The 23658-nt window shown below is 46.8% G+C and overlaps 1 protein-coding gene across 2 annotated transcripts in view; it reads left to right on the top strand.

Moving 5' to 3' along the window:
- The window catches only part of MAP3K15 (mitogen-activated protein kinase kinase kinase 15), a 70561-nt gene extending 47530 nt beyond the window's left edge, over window positions 1-23031 (top strand). For both annotated transcript variants that reach the window (XM_068144747.1, XM_068144746.1), the window contains 16 exons: window positions 232-319; window positions 6377-6510; window positions 7878-8005; window positions 8704-8834; window positions 9109-9214; window positions 10717-10874; window positions 12577-12760; window positions 15099-15276; window positions 16355-16529; window positions 17809-17994; window positions 18869-18974; window positions 19621-19831; window positions 20856-20968; window positions 21135-21232; window positions 21360-21436; window positions 22508-23031. In XM_068144747.1, coding sequence (XP_068000848.1) covers window positions 232-319; window positions 6377-6510; window positions 7878-8005; window positions 8704-8834; window positions 9109-9214; window positions 10717-10874; window positions 12577-12760; window positions 15099-15276; window positions 16355-16529; window positions 17809-17994; window positions 18869-18974; window positions 19621-19831; window positions 20856-20968; window positions 21135-21232; window positions 21360-21436; window positions 22508-22622 — 2188 coding nt within the window. In that variant the 3' untranslated portion in view covers window positions 22623-23031. The remainder of the gene's footprint in view (window positions 1-231; window positions 320-6376; window positions 6511-7877; window positions 8006-8703; window positions 8835-9108; window positions 9215-10716; window positions 10875-12576; window positions 12761-15098; window positions 15277-16354; window positions 16530-17808; window positions 17995-18868; window positions 18975-19620; window positions 19832-20855; window positions 20969-21134; window positions 21233-21359; window positions 21437-22507) is intronic.
- Window positions 23032-23658: the final 627 nt, after the last annotated feature.

Raw genomic sequence — 23658 nt, 5'->3', positions numbered from 1 at the left:
AAGTCCCTTCCTGTCATGTAGCCCCCATCAGGTACTGGAAGGCTGCTCTAAAGTCTCCCTGGAGCCTTCTCCAGGTTGAACAGCTCCAGTGCTCAGCCTGGCCCCATAGGAGAACCCTCCATTCCTCTGGTCATCTTCTGATCTTCAGGCCCTCCTTTGGAGCTGCTCCAGATATCTTAATTTGGTCCTGTGCTATTTATTGCCTTTTTTTGTTTGTTTGTTTTATTTTAGATTCTGTGGGTTAGTGAAAGAAATTTTGTCTGATGCAGTTGGCAATACTTTGGAACTAGAAGGAGAAATAGATGGAGACACACTGGAGGTATGTCAAGGATAAAAGATGCAAGGACTCTGAAACTTGTTCTCTGTCTTCCCTGCGCTTTCATCTCAGTGTGCTAGAAAGCTAATAAATAGCATTTCAGCTCCTTAATTGGGGATGAAATTTCCACTCTTACAAAATTATTGGTACAAAAGAGCAGCATTCATCCCCCCAAAAAACACTTTTTCATTTAATTAAGTCTGTTGTTACTGTAAACTGCATGAATCCCTAAGGAAGGGTGATACTGATCTTATGTTTGTGTTGTAAACAATCTCCAGGTAAGAATCATTTGGTATCAGCTGGCTTAAGTGGATTGAAAAAAAAAACAAACAACAAAAAGATATTAAATAAATAGTAGGGAAAAGCCATTTAGCTAAATCCTTCAGTTTCTTCCAGCTGGTATCTGATGCTATTGGTACTCCAGATAATTTCATTTGACAGGCTTTTGCTGTTACAGAGATTGAGGATCCGATTAACCCATTGTGCTTTTGACTCCTCACTGAAAAATCCATGTGAGCAACCTAGGAGCTGTAGGCTTTGTGTCTAATCAGTACAGAGGATAAAATCAAACCAACTAGGAGAGGGTCATTCACATTTTTCTGTGGGCCTCAGGTTAGGGTAGGTAAATTGATGCCTTCCTGGGGCACCACCTCATGGTAAACATGGCACATAGATTTGTAGCCCTAAGTGCCATCCCCTGTGCTTCTGTGTACCCTTTTTGGAGTCTGAGAAGCCATCAGAAAAAATAAGGTTGGATTTTTTTTATCTGTGGTCAAGCAAATGCAGTCAATCTGAATAATGTGTGTAAAATCCCTGCTGTGCTTTGTCTGGGCTGGGTGTCTTTCTGCAGATACTCAGCTCATTCCAGCAGTTCTCTTGGGCTTAGGATTCAGAAAAGTTCTTGGTAGGCAGTGAACCTTTTGTAGTACCTGAGACTTCAGAAGAGGCTTAAGAAAACAGAAGACCCTCTACTGTACTGTGGAGTGTAATTGCATATGGTGGGGAAGAAGAGTTTTTGCACTGAAGTTTGTGTTATTGTGGCCACAGAATTCTCTTCTCAAGTGAAATGGACAAGATCATAGAATGACAGAATCATTCAGGTTGGAAAAAAACCCTTGAGACCATCAGGTCCAGCCATTAACCCTACCAAGGTCACCGCTAAACCATATCCCCAAGCACCACATCTAAATGACCTTTAAATGCATCCAGGGATGGTGACTCCCACCACCTCCCTGGGCAGACTGTGCCAATGCCTGACCACACTTGCAGGGAAAAAATTTTTTCCAATGTCTAGCTTAAACCTCCCCTGGTACAGTTTGAGGCTGTTCCCTCTTGTTCTATCACTGTGAGAAGAGCTCAGCACCAGCCTCTCTACATTGTCCTTTCAGGTAGTGGTAGAGGATGATGAGGTCTCCCCTCAGTCTCATCTTCCTCACACTAAACAGTTCCAGTCCTCTCAGCTGCTCTTCATCAGACTCATTCTCTAGGCCCTTTGCTAGCTTCGTTTCTCTTCTCTGCATCCACTCCAGCCCCTCAATGTCCTTCTTATATTGAGATGCCCAAAGCTGAACAAAGCACTCAAGGTGTGGCCTCACCAGTGCTGAGTACAGGAGGACAATCCCTGCCCTACTCCTGCTGGTCACAGCATTGCTAATCCCAGCCAGGATGCCATTGGCTTCCTTGGCCACCTGGGCACATTGCTGGCTCCTATTCAGCTGCTTGTATATTAGAACCCCCAGGTCCCTTGCTGCTGGACAATTTTCCAGTCACACTTCCCTAAGCCTGGAGCATTGCAGATACACACAGCTATTAAGCCCAGCTTAATGCAATACATCTGCAGTCCTGGCCTGGTGTCAGGGCTCTGCCTTGTCAGAGTCAGGATATTATCTGTAGCTGCAGATTTGCCATTGCATGCTTCTGTACTTAGCTGCTAGCAGAGCAATCTCCAAACAACACAGTGTCTATTCAGCTGCATAATAACCTGTCAGAGGATGTGAGCTCACCCTGGCTTGAGCCTTCTAAAAACTGAACTGGAAGAAACATTTGTGTCTGCACAGCAGGAAGCAATCCTCCATGAACCAATGATGTAAGAAAAAAATGACTGCAGTGATGAATGTAAAATCGTTAAGCTATGCCATTCCACTTGCTTTGGAGTTTCCACCATTGTCACCTTGTATATAACTTTATCTCTTATGACAGGATGTTAAAACAGAGATCAAGATCTAGAAGGGGAAGATCTTTTAGCTTATAAATGAGCTAACCCACTGTCTTTCTGCAGACTGAGATCTTAAATTTAAGGAGAGAACTTGGAAAACAAGGCTTTGTATTCTCTTGGTGGGCTTAAAATCAGAAAGCAGAAGTTCTTACCATTCATAAAACAGTTGTTGAGAGTTGGGAAAGGAAGAAATAACCTGGAGCACAGTTTGGAGGAAAAAGAATACTATTGCAGGCAGAATTCTTGTCACACAGAATGTGAGGGGCTGAAAGGGACCTCCAGAGATCATCCAGGCCAACCTCCCTGCAGAGCAGGAGCACCTAGAGCAGGTCACACAGGAACACACCCAGGTGGCTATGGAAGGTCTCCATAGAAGGGAACTCCACAACCTCTCTGGGCAGCCTGTTCCAGGGTTCTGGCACCATGACAGGGAAGAAGTTTTCCTTTCTCTTCCCATGGCACCTCCAGGTGGCACCCAGTGCCCCTTGTGCTGTCCTTGGACATCCCTGAGCAGAGCCTGGCTCTGTCCTCCCCACGCTGCCCTGCATGTCTTTATTAACAGGAATGAGGGCAGCCCTCAGGCTCCTGCAAAGTAAAGAGCCCCAGCTCTCTCAGGCTTTCTCAAGGGGTTGCGCATCACTGAAAGCAACTACAGTTTAGTTCTACAGCTGAGTAGGATTTGGAAGGAGAGTGAGTTTGGCCATCCTTTCTGCCTTAGGATATTTGCTGCTGGATGCTGATGTTGAAGTTCTTGTCCCTTTCAAAGTATCTGCTATACTCCACTTAGGATATCCTAGAGATCAGACTCTGCTCTACCCTGTCCATAGAGAAGGTCAGCAATGAACACTTGTTTACTTACACCTAATGCCTGAAATTGCACATTCAGTGGATGCCATATTCAGACTTCTGGCAGCTGCCTGTGATTTATTCAGTCTCTGTAGCCATTGGAAAGAGAGGAGGCAAACGTGAACTGGCAGGGGTTAGACTGGATGGTCTCCTGAGGTCCCTTCCAACCTGTAAGGTACTGTGATGCTGTGATGTACAGCTCTATTAAACTCTCCACTAACTAGCACTGCACTATAAATCTCAGTGGAGGCTGTAGCCAGGTGGGAGTTGGTCTCTTCTCCCAGGCAACCAGCACCAGCACAAGAGGACACAGTCTCAAGCTGCACCAGGGAAGATTTAGGCTGGATTTTGGAAGAAGCTCTTCACAGAAAGAGTTATTTGCCATTGGAATGTGCTGCCCAGGGAGGTGGTGGAGTCACCATCCCTGAAGGTGTTTAGGAAGACACTTGATGGGGTGCTTGGTGCCGGGGTTTAGTTGATTAGATAGTGTTGGATGATAGGTTGGACACGATGATCTCAAAGGTCTCTTCCAACCTGGTTTATTCTATTCTGTTCTGTTCTGTTCTATTCATGTATCATAGGACACAGACTCAAGCACCTAGATTTCTCCACAGTAATTCTAGAGTTGGTTTAGAATCAGAGAATCAATAAGGTTGGAAAAGACCTCAGAGATCATCAAGTCCAACCTATCACCCAGCACCTCAAGACTACTAAACCATGGCTCCAAGTGCCACATCCAGTCCCTTTTCGAACACCTCCAGGGATGGTGACTCCACCACCTCCCTGGGCAGCACATTCCAATGTCAAATAACTCCTTCTGTGAGGAACTTCTTCCTAACATCCAGCCTAAACTTCCCCTGGTGCAGCTTGAGACTGTGTCCTCTTGTTCTGGTGCTGGTTGCCTGGAAGAAGGGACCAGGCTGTTGCAGATAGGCTTGCTGTCAGTCTTAAATTCTGCAGTGTGACTGCTGTCTCTCTTCTGTGCAGTCATCTGTCATATGATAGCTGTGAAAGCTGGCTGTGCTCTTGCCAAAGAACCTGACAAGTTTTACATGTGGCATTTTGGGTCAGCCAGGCCTATCCTAACAGAAGATTATGTTGTGAGCCTTGAAATGCTGAAACATGGCAAAGGAAGCTGTCCTAAAGCTGTGCTAACTCAAGTTTAGTTCCACTGAGCAGAAGGTGCTGTTAGGATAAACGAGAGACAGTTTTCCTTTAGCACCTTCCATACAGCAGCAGGGAAATTGGCATCTTTGCACAGGTGAAGAGGAGGAGAATGTCAGTGACACATGAACACTGAAATGTGACCTAGGAAGACGCTTCAGAGAAATACATCTTAGGGCTGAATTCAGCCTGCATTCTCAGGCTGGAAAGCTGGGTGAAGGGAAAAACCTCATGAATCACAGAATGGTCTGGGCAGGAAGGGACCTCCAAAGGTCATCCAGTCCAACCTCCCTGCAGTCAGCAGAGACTTCCTCCACTAGATCAGGCTGCCCAGAGCCCTGTCAAGCCTCACAGGTTCAATAAGGACAAGTGTAGAGTCCTGCATCTGGGCAGGAATAACAGCAGGCATCAGTACAGGCTAGGGGGCATCCTGATGGAAAGCAGTGCTATGGAGAAAGACCTTGGAGTCCTAGTGGACAGCAGGTTCTGCATGGGATAGCAATGTTGCCCTTGTGGTCCAGAGGGTGCAGTAAGAAAAGGGTGTCCAGCAGGTCCTGGGAGGTTCTCCTGCTCCTCTACTCTGCCCTGGTGAGACCACTCCTGAAGTATTGTCTCCAGTTCTGGACTCCCCAGTTCAAGAGAGACAGGGATCTGCTGGAGAGAGTCCAGTGAAGAGCTATGAGGATGACTGGGGGACTGAAACATCACTGTTATGAAGAAAGGCTGAGAGCCCTGGGGCTGTTTAGTCTGGAGATGAGAAGGCTGAGAGGGAATCTGATCAATGTCTATAAATATCTGAGGGGTGAGTGTCAAGTTATAGGTGCCAAGCTCATTTTGGGAGTGCCCTCTGATAGGACAAGGAACAGCAGGTAGAAGCTGGAACACAGGAGGTTCCACCTCAACATGAGGGTAGCAGAGCCCTGGAACAGGCTGCCCAGAGACATTATGGAGTCTTCTTCTGTGGAGACATTCCAAACCCACCTGGATGTGTTCCTGTGTGACCTGCCCTAGGTGCTCCGGCTCTGGCAGTGCGGTTGGACTGGGTGATCTCTAGTGGTCCCTTCCAACCCCTAACATTCTGTGATTCTGTATGAAAGAGTTGTCTTGGATGAAGCAGAGAGAGTGGCCATTGACAGGAATGTCAGTAGTTGTGGCCATTGTAAAAGCATTTGGGTTTTTTAACAGAGAACCAGATGAAGCCACAGAGAATACCTGGCAGTTTTCCCATATGGGACATCCTCCTCAAACCCTTGGGTCTGGAAAGATGCTAGGGGAGGTCTGTGTCCTCCTGCTAACATCTGAGGTTATGAAACTACCCCAGTTCCTTTCTAAACTTGCAAAACTGCTTTTTCAATGCCCTCTATCAGTTTCCGGAGTTGAATCAGGAGTGTGCTTCTTAACCCAGCTTACATTGGCCTTCTTGGCCATAAGGGCACTTTGGTGTCCCATGGAGAACTTACTGGCTACCAAGACATCAAGATCAATCGCCATGGAGCTGCTTTCCAGCAGGTCAACCCTTAACATGTACTGGTGCATGGTGGTGTTCCTCCCCAGGTGCAGGAGTCTGTACTTAACTGTGGTACCTGACTGTGTTCTTCTGACAGCAATTATTTCATTGAGTTTTGGTTTAATGTTGTGTTCCTTGTTGGGCTGAATGCATTTCAAAGTTGATTTGTGAAGCAAGTGAGATGGAAATGTTGCAGCAGGCTGGTGCCACAGCTGTGCTGCAGGGCCTGCTCTCTCCTGTACTTAATACAGGACAGAACTTGTGGCTCCGTGTAAAAGACAAATGTTAGTGATAACCCCTTCTATGCTGCTCTCTTTTCTGCTTGCAGTATGAATATGATTATGATGAGAATGGTGAGAGAGTGGTTCTAGGGAAAGGTACTTATGGAATAGTTTATGCTGGAAGAGACCTTAGCAATCAGGTCCGAATAGCCATCAAAGAGATACCCGAAAGAGACAGCAGGTAAGCCTTCATTTCTTGTGGTGTCCCTACTGCTAATGAAATTGTAGCTGTCTGCTGAAATCTGCTGCTCCTACCTTGTATTTCTCTGTGGCTGGTTAATAAAGTCCCACTGTATTAAAATTCAGAGTCACAGAGTGCATCAGATTGGAAGGGACTCTCAAAGGTCATTCTGTCCAACCCTCCTGCAGTCAGCAGGGACACCTCCAACTAGAGTAGGCTGCCCAGGGACCCATGCAGTCTGATCTTAAGTCTTCAACCACATCCCTGGGCAGCCTGTTCCAATATTTCACCATTCTCATTGTAAAGAACTTCTTCCTGAGGGCCAACCTAAATCTACCCCGCTCCAGGTTCAAACCATTGCTACAATCCCTTCTAAACAGTCCCTCCCCAGCCTTCCTATAGGTCCCCTTCAGATATTGAAATGTAGCTCTTAGGTCTTCCCAGAGCCTTCTCTTCTGCAGGCTGAACAGCCCCAACTCTTTCAGTCTGACTACAGAGGAGAGGTGCTCCAGCCTTCCTCTTGTGCCTTGTGGCCCTCCTCTGGACCCACTCCATCAGGGCCATGTCCTTCCTGTATTGAGGGCTCCAGAGCTGGACACAGTACTCCAGGTGAGGTCTCACCAGAGCAGAGTCAAGTGGTAGAATCACCTCTCTTGACCTGCTGACCATGCTGCTTTGGATGCAGCCCAGGATGCCATTGAGCTTCTGGGCAGCAAGTGAACACTCTAGGCTCATGTCCAGCTTCTCACCTACCCTCAAGACCTTTTCTGCAGGGCTGTTCTCAATCTCCTCATCCCCCAGCCTGGATTGATACTGAGGATTGCCCTAACCTAGGTGCAGGACCCTGCACTTTGGCTAGTTGAACGTCATGAGAAAGTTCAATTGTTTCCTCCTAATATCAAACTCACCCTTTTGAGAATAAAGAGTTATTAATTACTTATTTTGTTTATTTATTTATTTAAGGGGTGGGGAATACAGTTTGCTTCTATGTATACATACATACATATATAAAATTCTAGAATAAGATGTTTTTTGGGGTTTAAGTTGCAATTGTCTCTCATTTGTATTCTTCTGAGGGAGGGGGGAAAGTATAGAAGGATTTTTGGAGGCAGAGACAATACTGCATGCATCAATTTTTAGAGGGCATGTTTCTCCTCCAGGATTCCTCTGAGGTCCACCTCTGTACTTTTCCTAAACAGGCCACCAGTTACACTACATTTGAAGGTCGTGGACAAGATGTTTGCTGAGAATAGGATCAGTGTCCCTCAAATCCATTCTGTCTGCAGTCTAGCATTTAGCTGTAGCCTAGAAGCTTTTCCTGCATGATGAGACACCCCCCCAGATGACTGTTTGTTTTATTTTCATAGGTATTCCCAACCTCTTCATGAAGAGATAGCGCTGCACAAGTATTTAAAGCATCGCAACATCGTCCAGTATCTTGGATCTGTATCAGAAGATGGATACATTAAGATTTTCATGGAGCAAGTGCCAGGAGGTTTGTATCTGTCTCAGCTTAGCCTCCCAAAGGAATCAAAAGCAGTCAACTCTCTAAGCTTGGTGAAAGCCAAGGTCTGCACTTGATACGTTTGTGCACTGTAAATGGTTTTCTGGTAAGACATTAACTACAGGTTAACGTTACATTGACTACAGGGTAATGTTACATTAACTACTGGTCTACATCACACTAACTACAGGGTAACATCACACTAACTACAGGACAGGGTTACATGAACTGCAGGGTAACATTCCATTAACTACAGGTCAATGTTATGCTAACTACAGAGTAACATTACACTAACTACAGGGTAACATTCCGTTAACTACAGGTCAACGTTACCTTAACTACAAGTCAGCATTCCATTAACTACAGGTCAGTGTTCCATTAACTACAGGGTAGCGTTACACTGACTACAGGGTAACATTACACTGACTACAGGATAACGTTACACTGACCACAGGGTAATGTTTCATTGACTTCAGGGTAACGTTACATTAACTACAGGTCACCATTATGCTAACTACAGGGTAGCATTACAAGAGCAGCAGCAAATTATTTGCTTTAAGGACTGTAGGGAGGATTTGGCTTAATTACAGGCACTGCTCTTCTCTTACATGAGGAGAGTGAGTAGAGGCTTAACCCAAATGTAAATGTTTCGTCTTCATTTGGGGATTTTACTATCTTGACTCTCGTAGGCAGCCTCTCAGCTCTCCTGAGATCGAAGTGGGGCCCAATGAAAGAACCCACAATTAAATTTTACACCAAGCAGATTCTGGAAGGCCTTAAATATCTTCATGAGAACCAGATTGTACACAGAGACATAAAGGTAAATTTTCCTTTGGTGTGCCTTATGTGATTTGCTTTCTATGGATTTACTTCAGATAGGTTTATTCTAACCTGAAGGAGAACATGGAGTAGGGTTTTATGGAAGCTTAAAACAAAAGGAAAGACTGAAACAACTTCTTCTCCCTAGTGCTCCATGAAAATTCCTTTGTTGAAAGGTATATTACAAAGATAGCTCCAAACTGGAAAGATTATTGAGATTGGGATTTGGAATCTATTACTCATCTGTCTCCTCCCTCCCTCTCTCTCAACCACAGGGAGATAATGTATTGGTGAATACCTATAGTGGAGTGGTAAAGATATCTGATTTTGGGACTTCCAAGAGGCTAGCAGGAATCAATCCATGCACAGAAACTTTTACAGGTAAGACTAATTTTAACTGAGTTCACAGAACCACAGAATTGTCAGGGTTAGAAGGGACCTCAAGGACCATCCAGTTCCAACCCCCATGCCATGGACAGGGACATCTCACACTAGATCAGGTTGCCCTGAGCCACATTCAGTCTGGCTGCAAAAGCCTGCAGGAATGAGGCTTCCACCACCTCCCTGGGCAACCTGTGCCAGTGTCTCACCACCCTCATGGAGAAGAACTTCTTCCTAATGTCTAATCTAAATTTCCCCTCCTCCAGCTTGGATCCATCTCCCCCAGACCTACCACTCCCTGACACTCTCAAAAGTCCCTGCCCAGCTTTCTTGTAGCCCTCTTCAGATATTGGAAGGCCACAACAAGGTCTCCTCAGAGCCTTGTTTTCTCCAGACTGAACAACTCCAACCCTCTCAGCCTGTCCTCACAGCAGAGGAGCTCCAGCCCTCTGCTCATCCTCATGACCCTTCCCTGGACACGACCTAGCAGAAGTTTGTAAGGGATTTGGTGATTGATTGGGAGTTAGAGCCAAGTGGCTCTTTGGATTTGTGATGAAAACACATATTAGGGTTTTATTTCCATGGAAGAGCTAATGGGAGTGTGATCACCACCAACACAGACTCCTTATCTGACTTCTTTTTTTTTTTTTTAAATGCCATTTTCTTCCATTTAACTTTTCCCCTTTGTTTTCCCCAAAGGCTTGTTAAGTGTGCTGGGGTAATAGTTTTTCTTCTAAGTGTTTTTCATTAAGGAGCAATCGATTTGTTGCAATTACATCTGGAAGCACTTGAATCCAGCAGCTCTTAATAAGCTTGAGGATGGCCTGCACTTTTAAGTAAATGGTGCACAGACACAGCCATCAGTCTGTATGGAAAGCAGGAGACAACAGCCTGTGTTGAAGTGATAATCACAGAGCTTCCCATTACCTGCCTGGCTGTGAGTCCGGAGTCCCCCCAGCTTTCTGACAAAGGAAGCCATGAAAATGAAATTACTAAGGGTTTGAAATGAATTACTTTTCTAAGGTTCCCTGAGGTCCCTGTTGAACTGAGGGGCCCAGAACTGGACACATTATTCCAGATGCGGCCTCAGCAGGGCAGAGTAGAGGGGCAGGAGAACCTCTCTCCACCTACTAACCACAGCCCTTCTAAATCACCCCAGGAAGCTGGGGAGGGACTTTTAAGGGTGTGAGGTAGTGACAGGATGGGGGGGATGGAGCAAAACTAGAAATGGGTAGATTAAGATTGGATGTTAGGGAGAAGTTCTTCCCTATGAGGGTGGTGAGACACTGGAACAGGTTGCCCAGGGAGGTGGTGGAAGCCTCATCCTTTGAGGTTTTAAAGGCCAGGCTGGATGTGGCTGTGAGCAACCTGCTCTAGTGTGAGGTGTCCCTGCCCATGGCAGGGGCTTGGAACTGGATGATCCTTGAGGTCCCTTACAGCCCTGACAATTCTAGGATTCTATGAAGGCTCTGACACTTGACTGTTCTTTTGGTTCTGCCTAGGAACCCTGCAGTACATGGCTCCAGAAATCATTGATAAAGGACCACGAGGATATGGTGCACCAGCTGATATCTGGTCATTAGGTTGCACCATTATCGAAATGGCAACAGGCAAACCTCCATTTCATGAACTAGGGGAGCCTCAAGCAGCAATGTTTAAAGTAAGGACAACCTTTTTTTTGCTAGAATTTGGGATTTTTCAGATGCTAACTTACTGGTTTTAATACTAATGTGTTGGTAACTTTGTGTTATCTGGGTTAGTTTCCCACTTTATTCTGCTCTGGTGAGACCTCACCTGCAGTACTGCATCCAGCTCTGGAGCCTTCAGCACAAGGAAGGACATGGACCTGATGGAGTGGGTCCACAAAAATGATCAGGGGGCGGGAATACAGGCAGAGGGAACTGAGGTTGTTCAGCCTGGAGAAGAGGAGGCTTCAGAGAGACCTAAGAGCAGCCTTCTAGTATCTGAAGGGGCTACAAGAAGGCTGCAGAGGGACTGTTTCCAAAGGCCTGCAGGGACAGGATGAGAGACAATATTCTGAAATGAGAGCAGAGCTGATTTAGATTGGATGTGAGAAACAAGTTCTGCACCATGAGGGTGGTGGAACACTGCAACAGGTTGCCCAGGGAGGTAGTTGTGCTGCTCAAGGTCAGGCTGGCAAAGGCTCTGAGCAATCTAGTGGAGGATGTCCCTGCTGACTGCATGGGGTTGGACTAGATGACCTTTGGAGGTCCCTTCCAACCCAGTCCATCTTACAATTCTGTGTTTTGATTTATTAAATGCCTTGATTAAATACTTCAATTTAATTGCAGAGCTTAGCAAGTTGCTCATCTTAAAAGCTTTGCATGCAGGAAATGCTGAGCCGTGGCTGTGCTTGGAGCTGCTATTTGGAGGCCCTGATGCACTGATAGCACTTTAAACCCTGCACTGTCACCCCAATGGCAGCCTGACTGCTCAGCATATTTGAGCTTTGAAGCTGAAGCTCTCTTGTGAGCTGCCTGCTGGTGTTAATGCAGCTGGATAATGAGATGATTTAAAGGCAGCTGGGACTTGTTTAACTGCTGGGCTGCTCCCTCCCTTGTGGCTGTTATCTTGCTGCTTGTCCTCCAGAGCCTGTTTTATGTCAAGATGCTGAGGCTAGAAGCTTTAATCTTGCCAGATACATGCCACACACGTTACACAGCTCTCACTTCAAAACATTTGTGCCAGATTGGTGCCAGAGATTAAGAAGGCAGTGGAGGAGTTGGGAAAATCAGTAGAGAGTGACCTGTAGAAACACATTTTTCATTGCTTAAAGAAGGAGTTGAGGGGTCTGGTGAAACCGTGGGAAGACATTATGTGGCTGTCAGTTCAATAACACTGACAGGCTAGGGAAGACATCTGGCCTGAGTGCTGGGGGTGGGGACAAGGTCTGGCAAGGTCATTGTGAGCATTCATACAAGGAAATTTGGCAGTGGCAGGAGCAGAACAGGTGCAGGCCCCTGGCAGGCAGTGCTAGAGGAGGAGGATGTTCCCCTTCCTGAGCATGAATGTGCCGGGCAGGGGTGATGGGAGGCATATGCAGAAGCTGGAGGGATTTGTGGCTGGTAGGAGAAGCACTTGGTGTGGACAATGTCCAGATCCCCAGGGGGTCTGAAAGTAGATGTTCAGATATGTCCCTAGCTTGGCATTTGTGTAATGCCACTATGGCTGCAATGAGTTAAGAGGATTAGAACCTTGTTGGCACTTCACTGCTTTGTCTGAGTACCTGGACCACTCCTATGCTGCAAGAGTGGGAGAGATCAGAATGTAAGAAAACTTTGGCCCATGGTCTCCTTGCATTTCTTTGGTAAAAATCATTTGTATTTGGGTTTTACTCACAGGTTGGGATGTTCAAGATTCATCCTGAAATTCCAGAATCACTCTCTGCTGAAAGCAGAGCTTTTATTTTGCTCTGTTTTGAACCTGATCCTAACAAACGTGTGACAGCATCTGATCTGCTCAGAGATTCCTTCCTGAAACAAGTGAACAAGGGCAAGAAAAGCAGGATTGCATTCAAGCCCTCAGGTAAGGAATCATAAACTGAGTCAGCATCTGGAAGGTGTCCATAGAAGGGCCACATGGATGAGCAGAGGGCTGGAGCTCCTCTGCTTATAAGGACAGGCTGAGAGAGTTGGGGTTGTTCAGTGTGGAGAAGGCTCCAAGGAGACCTTCTTGTGGCCTTCCAGCATCTGAGGGGGGCTACAAGAAAGCTGGGCAGGGACTTTTGAGGGTGTCAGGTACGGATAGGACTGGGGGGAATGGATCTAAGCTAGAAGAGGGGAGATTTAGATTAGAATTTAGGAAGACGTTCTTCACTGGCACAGGTTGCCCAGGGAGGTGGTGGAAGCCTCATCCCTGGAGGTTTTTAAGGCCAGGCTGGATGTGGCTCTGGGCAACCTGATCTAATGTGAAGTGTCCCTGCCCATGGCAGGGGGGTGGAAGTAGATGATCCTTGAGATCCCTTCCAACCCTGACAATCCTGTGGTTGTTAACTGTTACATTAAAAGACTGCAATCATTCAGCAGCCTCTTGTACAAAGGACATTTCTTGTTCCAGGAAAGCAGCAGGAGCTCAACTGTGATTTGTAATTACACATATTTAAATCTAACAATTCCCTCAAAAGATGGTGCTTTGCTTATTTGGCTTTTCACTTGCTGAAAGCACCCAACCCCACTTTTTTCCCTCTCCCCAAAATGAAATGGCTCATTTATAGTAAATTAAAATTAGGGGGAAAAAAGACTTTTGGTGAAGACTTTCCAAAGCAGTTCTGGGCTTAGCTTCACAACTACATACACCTCAGAGATCTGAGTTTGGCACCTGAACACCTGGCTCTGCTAGGTGAAGTTGGGTCTACATGGCTCAGCATTTTCAGACTTGCTGTCTGACTTGGAAATTTGGCACAGAGGTGCTGAAGGAGCTGTTCAGTGGCTTGTTTTGGGTTACCTTCCTAGTGTGTTCCATGCCACTTGCTCAGTGATAAGATAACTAACCTTAATATAGACCTGCTAAATAAATCATTGGTGTTTGAGGGAGCTGCTAGTTTACTAACAGACAAAGGCATTGCTTCTGCTGCTGCTTTTCCCTTTCTGCACACACACACACAAAATGCAAGTTGAATTGCTTCATTTTCTGATTTCCACCCCCCTCAGCCAGGAACATTTGACAGAAGGTTATTCTGAGGGGAAAAACTAGCAAAGCAATTATAACCTCTAACTGAACTGCTTTCAGCAAGGCACTCTTGTCTGGAGAGGCCATCCTTGCAGCTGCACTGGGGGAGTGGAGAGCCTACACTGCTTGGCCACACTGGTAGCAGTCAGGAGCTATTGGCAGGCTGTAGCCTTCTGCCCCATTCCAGTGATGTCCTCTTCTGGCCTCTTCAGCCCTTCCCTGAGGACTTTTTCCTGGAAAAATTACATGGCATCATGTAGTGGGTTGAAATTACCCCCCAGGATAAAATTGCTAGACTAGCTCAGTGGAAGCAAATATGAAGCTATATTTACAAGCACACTAAAATCTAGAAATACATAATGCAATGAATGTGTACAAAATATACAATAGTTACTTATAATTACAATTCATGAATAGCAAAGGAACTGCCACACATTAGGAAGGGTAGAGCTTGCCCTGGAAGATGCCCTGGAAGCAACAGGGTGGTGGAATACTGCAACTGGTTGTCCAGGGAGGTGGTTGGGGCCCCATTCCTGGAGATACTCAAAGTGAGGCTTGACAGGGCTCTGGGCAACCTGATTTCATGGAGGATGTCCCTGTGACTGCAGGGGGCTTGGACTAGAGGACCTTTGGAGGTCCCTTCCAACCCAGATCATTCTGTGATGCTATTATCACAGGGAAGGTGCAGCTGTCTTCTGCACTTGATGCCATGATTTCATAGTCATGAGGTCTTGGGTGACAGGTTGGACTTGATGATCTTGGAGGTCTTTTCCAACCTTATTGATTCTATGGTTCTGTGAGTCCTCCTCCTCCCTGCTTTGTGGCCTACAGGTCAAGGGAGGTGATTGTTCCCCTCTACTCTGCTCTGGTTAGGCCTCACCTGGAGAGAAGGGCCACCAAAATGATCAGAGGGCTGGGACACCTCTCCTATGAGAGGTGAGAGGGTAACCAAGCAGCATTCCATAGCAGTATCTCCAGCAGCTTTGCTCTCCTTGAGCTCAGCAGTTTGCTCCTCACACCTTTTACTGCTCAATACATGTGACTGGAGTTGTGTTGCTGCTTTCTGTCAGCAAGGTTCCCTCTCCCTCAGCTCTTTGGTAAAATGAGGCCTTGGTGCCAGCAAAGGTGATCAGAGCTGTTTGGAGCACGCTGCCCATTCCTGCCTGGTTCTGTGTTTTGCAATGTCTGCTCCTAGATTCCAGCCGCACTGCATCCCTCCCACTGCCCAGCCCCGGGGAGCAGGCCGGCAGCAGCAGCAGTGAGCATGGCTCTGTCTCACCGGACTCTGATCTACAGCATGAGATGTTTTTTGAAAGGCCTAAGAGATCCATTTCAGAGATCCAGACAAAGCATCCCATTTCCCACTTACTAAGGTAAAGCATTTGTTTTTTCACTTGGGACCCATTCTGTAGATTTGATTCACGTTATATTGTATCACATGATGATTGTCTCACTAACAGTACAGGCTGGGGGATGAGGTGATAGAGAGCAGCCCTGCAGAAAAGGAATTGGGGGTGCTGATGGACAAGAAGCTGGACATGAGCAGAGAGTGTGAGCTTGCAGCACAGAAGGCCAATGGCAGCCTGAGCTGCATCAAAAGCAGTGTGGCCAGCAGGTTGAGAAAGGTGATTCTGCCACTCTGCTCTGGTGAGACCTCACCTGGAGTACTGCATCCAGCTCTGGAGTCCTCAACACAGGAAGGACACGGACCTGATGGAGTGGGTCCAGAGGAGGGCCATGAAAAGATATGGGGGCTGGAGCACCTCTCCTACATGGACAGGCTGAGGGAGCTGGGGGTGTTCAGCCTGGAGAAGAGAAGGCTCCAAGGAGACCTTAGAGCAGTCTTCCAGTACCTGAAGGGGCTACAAGAAGTCTGCAGATGACTGTTTGCAAAGGCCTGCAGGGGCAGGACAAGGGGCAATGGCTTCAAACTAGAGAAGGGCAGATTTAGATTGGATGTTAAGAACAAGTTCTTTACTATGAGGCTGGTGGAACACTGCAACAGGTTGCCCAGGGATGTAGTTGAGTCCCCATGTCTGGAGATATTCAAGGTGAAGCTCGACAGGGCTCTGGATAACCAGATCTAGTAGAGGATGTCCCTGCTGAGTGCAGGGAGGTTGGACTGGATGACCTTTGGAGGTCCCTTCCAACCCAGACCATTCTGTGAGTCTGTTCCTAGGTAAGGATGTGTGCTAATAAACAGCAAGTGAGTTGTGGAGGCAAGTTACCAGTTAATTTAAATGTTGCCTATATCTCATTAATACCCAGGCTGCCCAGAGAGACTGTGGAATCTTCTTCTCTGGAGCCTTTCCAAACCCACCTGGATGCATTCCTATGCAGACTGCCCTGGGTGGTGCTGCTTTGGGCAGTGGGGGTTGGACTGGATGATCTCTGGAGATCCCTTCCAAACTCTCTAAGATTCTGCTGCTTGTGTCCTGGTTGCTTACACAGTGTGCCTGATGAGGGCTCAGCTTTGGAGGACAGGAGCTCCACTCCTTCTGTGGAGGACAAGGACTCTGGGCTGTTCCTGCTGCGGAAGGACAGTGAGCGCAGAGCCATTCTCTATAAAATCCTGAAGGAAGAACAGAATAAAGTTGCCTCCAATTTGCAGGAGTGCATTGCACAGGTAGGTAATTTCACTTCAGCTTTCCTTTCCTCACCTCAAAAGGGAAATGGTGAGGCAGTTGGTGTCATTCCTTCTCTGAAAACTAATGAATGAAGGTGCTTGGATTGTTCTTTCTGAATAGCTTGTCTCTGAGGCCTCTGTTTGTTGGCTGAATGGGCAGCAGGCATCAGCTTTTCCCTGCTGCTGGGCTCTGCATTTCTTTGAAGGAGGAGGTTTTGGGACATTTGATGTGGGAGGCTCCAGGGAGACCTTAGAGCAGCCTCCCAGTACCTGAAGGGGGCTACAAGAAGGTTGCAGAGGGAATGTTTACAACAGCCTGCAGGGACAGGACTGGGGCAATGGCTTGAAATGAGAGCAGAGGAGATTGAGATTAGTTGTGAGGAACAAGTTCTGCACCAGGAGGCTGCTGCAACACTGCAACAGGTTGCCCAGGGAGGCAGTTGAGGCCTCATCTCTGGAGATCTTCAAGGTCAGTCTGGACAAGGCTGTGAGTAACCTGCTCCAGTGGAGGATGTCCCTGCTGCTTGCAGGGGGGTTGGACTGGATGATCTTTGGTGGTCACATCCTACCCAACCCATTCTATGATTCTGTAATCTCAAAAAATTATGGTAAATTTCTATAGTAGGAAGGTTTGGTGTCTGTAAAGAGGAGCAAGAAAAGTTGGTTAAGCTGTAGCCAAGAAATGCCATAGGGAGGGGGCATCCACAACCTCCCTGAGCTACCTGTTCCACTGTCTCACCACCCTCACTCTGAAGAATTGCTTCCTAATCTCCAGCCTGAATCTCCCTTTCTCAAACTTCAATATATTCCTTCTCATCCTATCCCTTTGATGGCTTTAACTCTGAGGGTTCTGAATGGCACATCACTTTGAGTCCTGTCACTTGCCTAAGGAAACAAAATTTCTGCCTAATTAGATCCAAGTTCAGCTTACTGAAAGGATGGCATCTAAAAACTTTAGGTCTCTTAATAACTCACTCTGTTGTTTGTATGGAGGAGAGCTGCCCTCTGCAGTACACTGCAGACACCTGGAGCTATTACCTGCACCCTCTTCCCTTTGTGGCAGCCACTTGATTTATTTCTTAGAAAATAGGAACTACTATTAAAAAAAATCCAAACTAGGCACAAAAGGAAGGTTTTGCAGGAACACAACATTGTGATTTCTTTGCATCAGCATGAAATAGACTTGGGGCAAAGCTCTAAATCTTAAAAACCTTACTGCTAATTGGATGTTTAGTGCCTGTAGTAGTCACTTGGTTCACATTCATTATCTTTTCTCCAGAGCTCTGAAGAACTGCAGCTTTCAGTTGCCCACATCAAGCAAATCATTGGGATTTTAAGGGATTTCATACGCTCTCCAGAGCAGAGAGTGATGGCTTCTACCATATCCAAGTTGAAGATGGATTTGGACTTTGACAGCACTTCCATCAACCAGATCCATCTGGTGCTGTTTGGATTTCAGGATGCGGTGAGTCCCTTCTCTGCCACAGAGGAATTCTTCCTGGACAGCTTCTTCACTCTTCCTCCTTACCCTGCTCACACTGAACAGCCACTTTCTTGCCCCAGTTCCTCAGAAGCTCCTGCACTTGCTGGGGAAGGTTGGAGGATTGGATGTTAGGAAGAAATTCTTCACCATGAGGGTGGTGAGATGCTGGCACAGGTTGCCCAGGGAGGTGGTGGAAGCTTCATGCCTGGAGGTTTTTAAGGCCAGGCTGGATGTGGCTCTGGGCCACCTGATGTAGTGTGAGGTGTCCCTGCCCATGGCAGGGGGGTTGGAACTGGATGATCCTTGAGCTCCCTTCCAACCCTAACAATTCTATGATTCTATGTGGTCAGTATGGAGTAGACAAAGTTCTGGTGACTGTTTGGAAGACTAAGGAAAAGTAGGAGTGTTCAAAGGTCAGGTTTTGCCTGGTGAGCTGTGGATCACCGGTGCTGAAAGTTGCCTTGCTCTAGGAGGAAGTCTGGAGTGTATCCAACAGGCATTAGATGAGCACCCTAAAGGGCTGCACGGTGCTTGGCACAGAGCCCTGATGTACTGAAGCCTCAGGTGGTCACTCCAAGGTCACTTCAAGGCCTACCTGGGAGTGATGGTGCTTGAAAGACTGCCCACAAGCTCTGATTGTTGTTCTGGATCCTACTTTCATTTCCTGTTTTACTTCTTGTACTGTACAGGGGCTTGAGTGACATGGTCTGGGGACAAGTTAAAAACTCTGGCCTAGAACTGTCAAATCTGTTGTGCAGACTTTCAAAGGTGGGAGTGTTTTAGTGACTCAGGTGGCTGTTAATGTGTCAAACTTGCTCTGGGGTGGTGTAAAACAAGATTATTTGTTGGTTTGTAGGTGAACAAAGTATTGAGGAATCATCTAATAAGGCCCCACTGGATGTTTGCCATGGATAACATCATTCGCCGTGCAGTCCAAGCTGCAGTCACCATCCTTATTCCAGGTAAATCAAAGCAGCAGATTTTTCTTACTAATATTTTTTAAAGGACTGTTTGCATATCACAGAGCCCCAGCAAATGGAACAGTTCAGATGTTTTCATCTGTCAGCCTGCCATTAAAAGCTGCATCCCCTGTGCCACAACATCAAAGGCAGAGGGTGAGAAGGTTGTAGAGGGAGAAGTGTTCATCTGGAGGATTAGTGCTGTAATTGCAGCACAAAAACACATAGTGAGGAGGTAACCCGGCAGGTCTGCACCACCAGTGCACTCCAACCAGGACAAAACAAAAAGGTAAATTGAATTCAGTCCCAGCTGGCAGTTCTCTAGGGAGAAAGAAGAGGACTCTGTAGAAGGGTTTAGTAACATCCAAGGTGGTTAACACTGCTGAGATAAGGGAGTGCATTAGTGTGAGGAAGATCATTAGGCCCTACAGAAGGATGCCAAGAAAAATCACCACCATTCAGGAGGCCGAATCCTGTGTGACCTATTCCAGGTGCTCCTAGCCCAGCAGAGGGGTTGGACTGGATGATTTTTTGAGGTCCCTTCCAACCCCTAATGTTCTGTGATTATAGCAAAGGACAAACTGTAGTGCCTCTAGAAACGTACTTGTCCAAAACCATTCTTATTCTTACCCTGTTTCCTTCTTACCAGAGCTTCGAGCTCACTTTGAGCCAGCATCAGAAACTGAAGGTGGGGACAAGGATGGTGATGAAGTGGAGGACAGTTTCCAGCCCACTGAACAAAATAGGGCTGAGGATCCTGCCACCACATCAGGGGTCAGCACTCTTAGTTCTGTGGTGTCACAGGAGGCTCAGCAGCAACTTAGCCTGGAGTTGGGCAGACTTAAACAAGAGACCTTAAGGTAACCCTCTTATAAAAACTATGGATTTATTTCCAGGCACTGTGACAAGCTCTCAGACATTGCTTTCTGCAGTGACACATGGTTTAGGCTGGATACTAAGAAATATTTCTTCATAGAGAGGGTTATCAACCATTGGAATGGTCTGCCCAGGGCAGTGCTGGAGTCACCATACTTGGAGGTGTTTAAGCAGCTGTGGACCTGGTGCTTAGGGACATGGTTTAGTGTTCACCCTTCAGTGCTGAGTGGACTGGATGAGCTTTGAGGTCTCTCCCAGCTGGATGTTTTCTGCAACTCGTTTTGACATAGCACAGATACCACTCACCTTCTGAGACTGCCCCTTGATAAAGCAGAACACAAGTGGATCCAGAATGTGCTGGCAGCACTGCTGGCATGAGCTAACAGTTTCAGAATGACTTTTTGTTCCCCTGTAATTAATTTTTTAATTGCAGAATGTCATGTTGGCATTCTACTGTTCAGTAATTGGGTTTGTGCAAATTGCCCAGTTTCCTTTCTGCTTCCTGGATGCCACTTGCCCAAATGGTAGTGCCCTTAAAGCTGTTCCTGCAAGGAGAGGCACAAACAGAGCTGAGCAGAGCCTGTGCTGTTTCTCATGGGTTACAGTAGTTGTAGGCTGCTGGCAGTGTGTTAACAGCTGAAGCTCCTGCTCATCTTTATGGATGGGATGTCAATCTGTGAGCAGAAAGTCCCAGGTACACCACCAGTGTTACACTGCTCAGCAGTAAATCACAGCATAAAGGCAGCCACTCTGCCCAGGGAGGCTGCAGGACATCAGGAACAGACTTTGCAAGCTATTAGCTAAACTCTGCAAAGATGAAAGCCTTAAAGTGCCACCACTGAGCTGAGTCTCATACAATCAAACTGCAATCTCTAAGCTATCAAAGACAGGATCTCTCAAGTGTCTCTGTCCTTTGGTAGCCATTCAAAATGCTTAATGTTGTTTTTTTTTAATCAGCCAGCCTTAGCCTCAGTCTGGTTGTGTTTGATCTCTCTCATGTGCTCACAGGCTCCTGGAAAACCTCATTCATAAGGAGAAAGAGTATCAGGCCCTGCTACACCAATCTCTGGAGCAAAAAACTCAGGAGTTGCACCTGCTGCGCTTGAAACTTAACCCCAAAGGTATGAGGAGGTCCTGCTCCTGCACACTGCCAGTTGCAGACAAACATAGTGGATTGTGTTTAAAGGCTGAAGGATTGTCTGGTTTAAGCTTCAGCAGCCTGAGAACCACCACTTTGTGCCCTGGTTTTGGGGCCTATTTTAACTTCTACATTTTGATTTCTGGTAGACTCCCAATGGCCTGCAGCAACTTTCAGAGGCACTGCAGACCCTGAGCTCATGAATTGGCTGAAACAACAGGGAGCAGACTTGGAGACCATTAAGAGGGTAAAAAAATACCCCACCTTAAATAATTAAACCCCCCCCAAAAAATCACTTTTTAGCAAAAAAGGGCATTGCAGTCATAATGAAAAATAAAAATAAATGTTAATGTAGGACTAAATTTACCTTTTAGTTTGCTGAAGAAGATTACACCCTGAGTGCTGTCCTGAATGATATCACTAAAGATGATCTGCGGTGTCTTCAGCTGCGGTAAGGAAGCACTTCTTGGTTAATTTGTAGCAGCTTCATTAATTAAACTGCATTGTAAAAACACCTTTTTTTTTTTAGAAGCTAGGGTGTTCCAAAGAGGGCAGTGCCAGGTCAGTAGCAACTGCTTTGATGTCACCCTTGAGCTTCACTCCAAGGTTTTACCTTACGAAGCTCAACAAGGCCAAGTGCAAGGTCCTACACCTGGGTCAGGGCAATCCTAAGCACAAATCCTGGCCAGGTGAGGAATGGCTTAAGAGCAGCCTGGAGGAGAAGGCCTTAGGGGTGTCAGTTGGTGACAAACTTCCCAGGAGGCAGCAGTGGTCCTTGGCAGCCCAGCAGGCAGCTGTGTGCTGAGCTGCATCCAGAGCAGGGAGAGCAGCAGCACAGGGAGGGGATTCTGCCCCTCTGCTCAGACCCCACCTGCAGCACTGCTTCCACTTCTGAGGCTCCCAGCAGAAGAGGGACCTGGAGCTGCTAGAAGGGGGGTCCAGAGGAGGCTGCAAAGATGATCAGAGGGCTGCAGAACCTCCCCTGTGGGGACAGGCTGAGAGAGTTGGGGCTGTTTAGCATGGAGAGGGAAGGCACGAGGAAGGCCTTAGAGCAGCCTTCCAGTACCTGAAGCTGGCTACGAGAAAAGCAGGAAAGGACTTCTGTCAAGGGCTTGTAGTGATAGGCTGAGAGGGAATGGATTGAAACTTGAGTAGGGCATATTTAGACTGGAAGAAATTCTTTGGAGTGAGGGTGGTGAGATAGTGGAACAGGTTGCCCAGGAAGGCTGTGGCTGTCCCCTCCCTGGAGGTGTTCAAGGTCAGGCTGGATGAAGCCTTGAGCAACCTGGGCTGGTGGGAGGTGTCCCCACTCATGGCAAGGTGGTTGGAACTAGATGATCTTCAAGGTCCCTTCCAACCCCAACCATTCTATGACTCTATGAGCCTTAAGGCAGTGCAGTGCTTTCTGTGTACAGTCATGACTGGCATATCCCTGGCGTGTCTGGGTTTTACTTTAATGTGAGCAAAAAGTAAGGAAGATGAGGGAGTTCCCCCTCACTGTTCTTCATTCTTCTTCACACAGGGGTGGTCTTCTCTGCAGAATTTGGAATGCAATACTGAACCACAGGCAAACATTGGGTAAGACCCCACTGCAGCAGGTTAATGCTTCGGAGAGGGAGAATGTGACATGGGAATAACCCAGCCAAAAGATACATTCCTAGCCCTTAACTGTTAGCTGTATATATCTGGATGTACAGAGGCCTTGCTGGCTTTGCACAAACCCCTGGCTCCTTTGCCCATCAGTGTCACAAAGAGTGAGCAGTGACAGTTTTGGAGTGAGTCAGTGTCACCGCATTTCAATGATTTATGACAGAGTGATGCAGAAGCCAAATGCTTAGTGATGCAAAAACAAAGCATTAGCTTACCACAAGACCCTCCTCTGCAGACCTGGCTTTAGCACTCTGCAAACTGTGAGCTTAAACTGTGTTTACACTTCTGCTGGCTGCTGTTTTGAGGGGGGAGGAGAAAAATAATCCTAGAGCATCTGTCCCCTCTGTCACACATCAATGTATATAACTTTTTGTATTAAAGGTACTCTCAACAACTCCTAGGGAAAGCCTGGTGTCATGTTTTTATTTACTAACAACTTATCCACAGCAAGAAGATAGCAGCTAAAGGGCATCCTGGGTTTTGGGGTCATTGTGCAGCTCATCATGCCTGAAAACCAAAACCTTATTTCCCATGCTCTGTGGCAGTGTTTGCCAGGCTCTTCTGTCAGCCTTACTCATAGCTGAGGACTCATCAAGGTTTCTCTGACAGCTGAACCAAGCCTGACCTATTTCTCAAGTCCTTCATTTGTTTAGATTCCTGTTTCTAACCTTTTCAAAACACAAAAACAATGTCCCACAGATTCCCCACTGTGAAGAATAAAGCACTGGGCTCATGTCTTACCTCCAGCACTCCTGTAATCCCCCCTCACTGTCACTCCTGTTGCTTCAGACTGTGCTCCTACTTCTTTGAGATCTCCAGGTAGGTAAGGTTCTTTTTTCCTGCAAAACTGGAGCCTGGGCAGTGTGGTGTTGACCATTTTTTTTTTCACCCCTTAAATATTCTAACTTTAAACTAATTCATGACCTTAAACTAATCCATTGGAACAGGTGGAGTCCCCCTCCCTGGAGGTGTTCAAGAAACACGGGGCCATGGCAGGTTGGACTTGACCTTGGGAGGTCTTTT

This window comes from Melanerpes formicivorus, unplaced genomic scaffold (assembly GCF_026170545.1).
Source record: "Melanerpes formicivorus ecotype bairdi unplaced genomic scaffold, bMelFor1.0.p_v2 SCAF_11, whole genome shotgun sequence".
NCBI lineage: Eukaryota > Metazoa > Chordata > Aves > Piciformes > Picidae > Melanerpes > Melanerpes formicivorus.
This window is presented reverse-complemented; position numbering and strand designations above follow the sequence as displayed.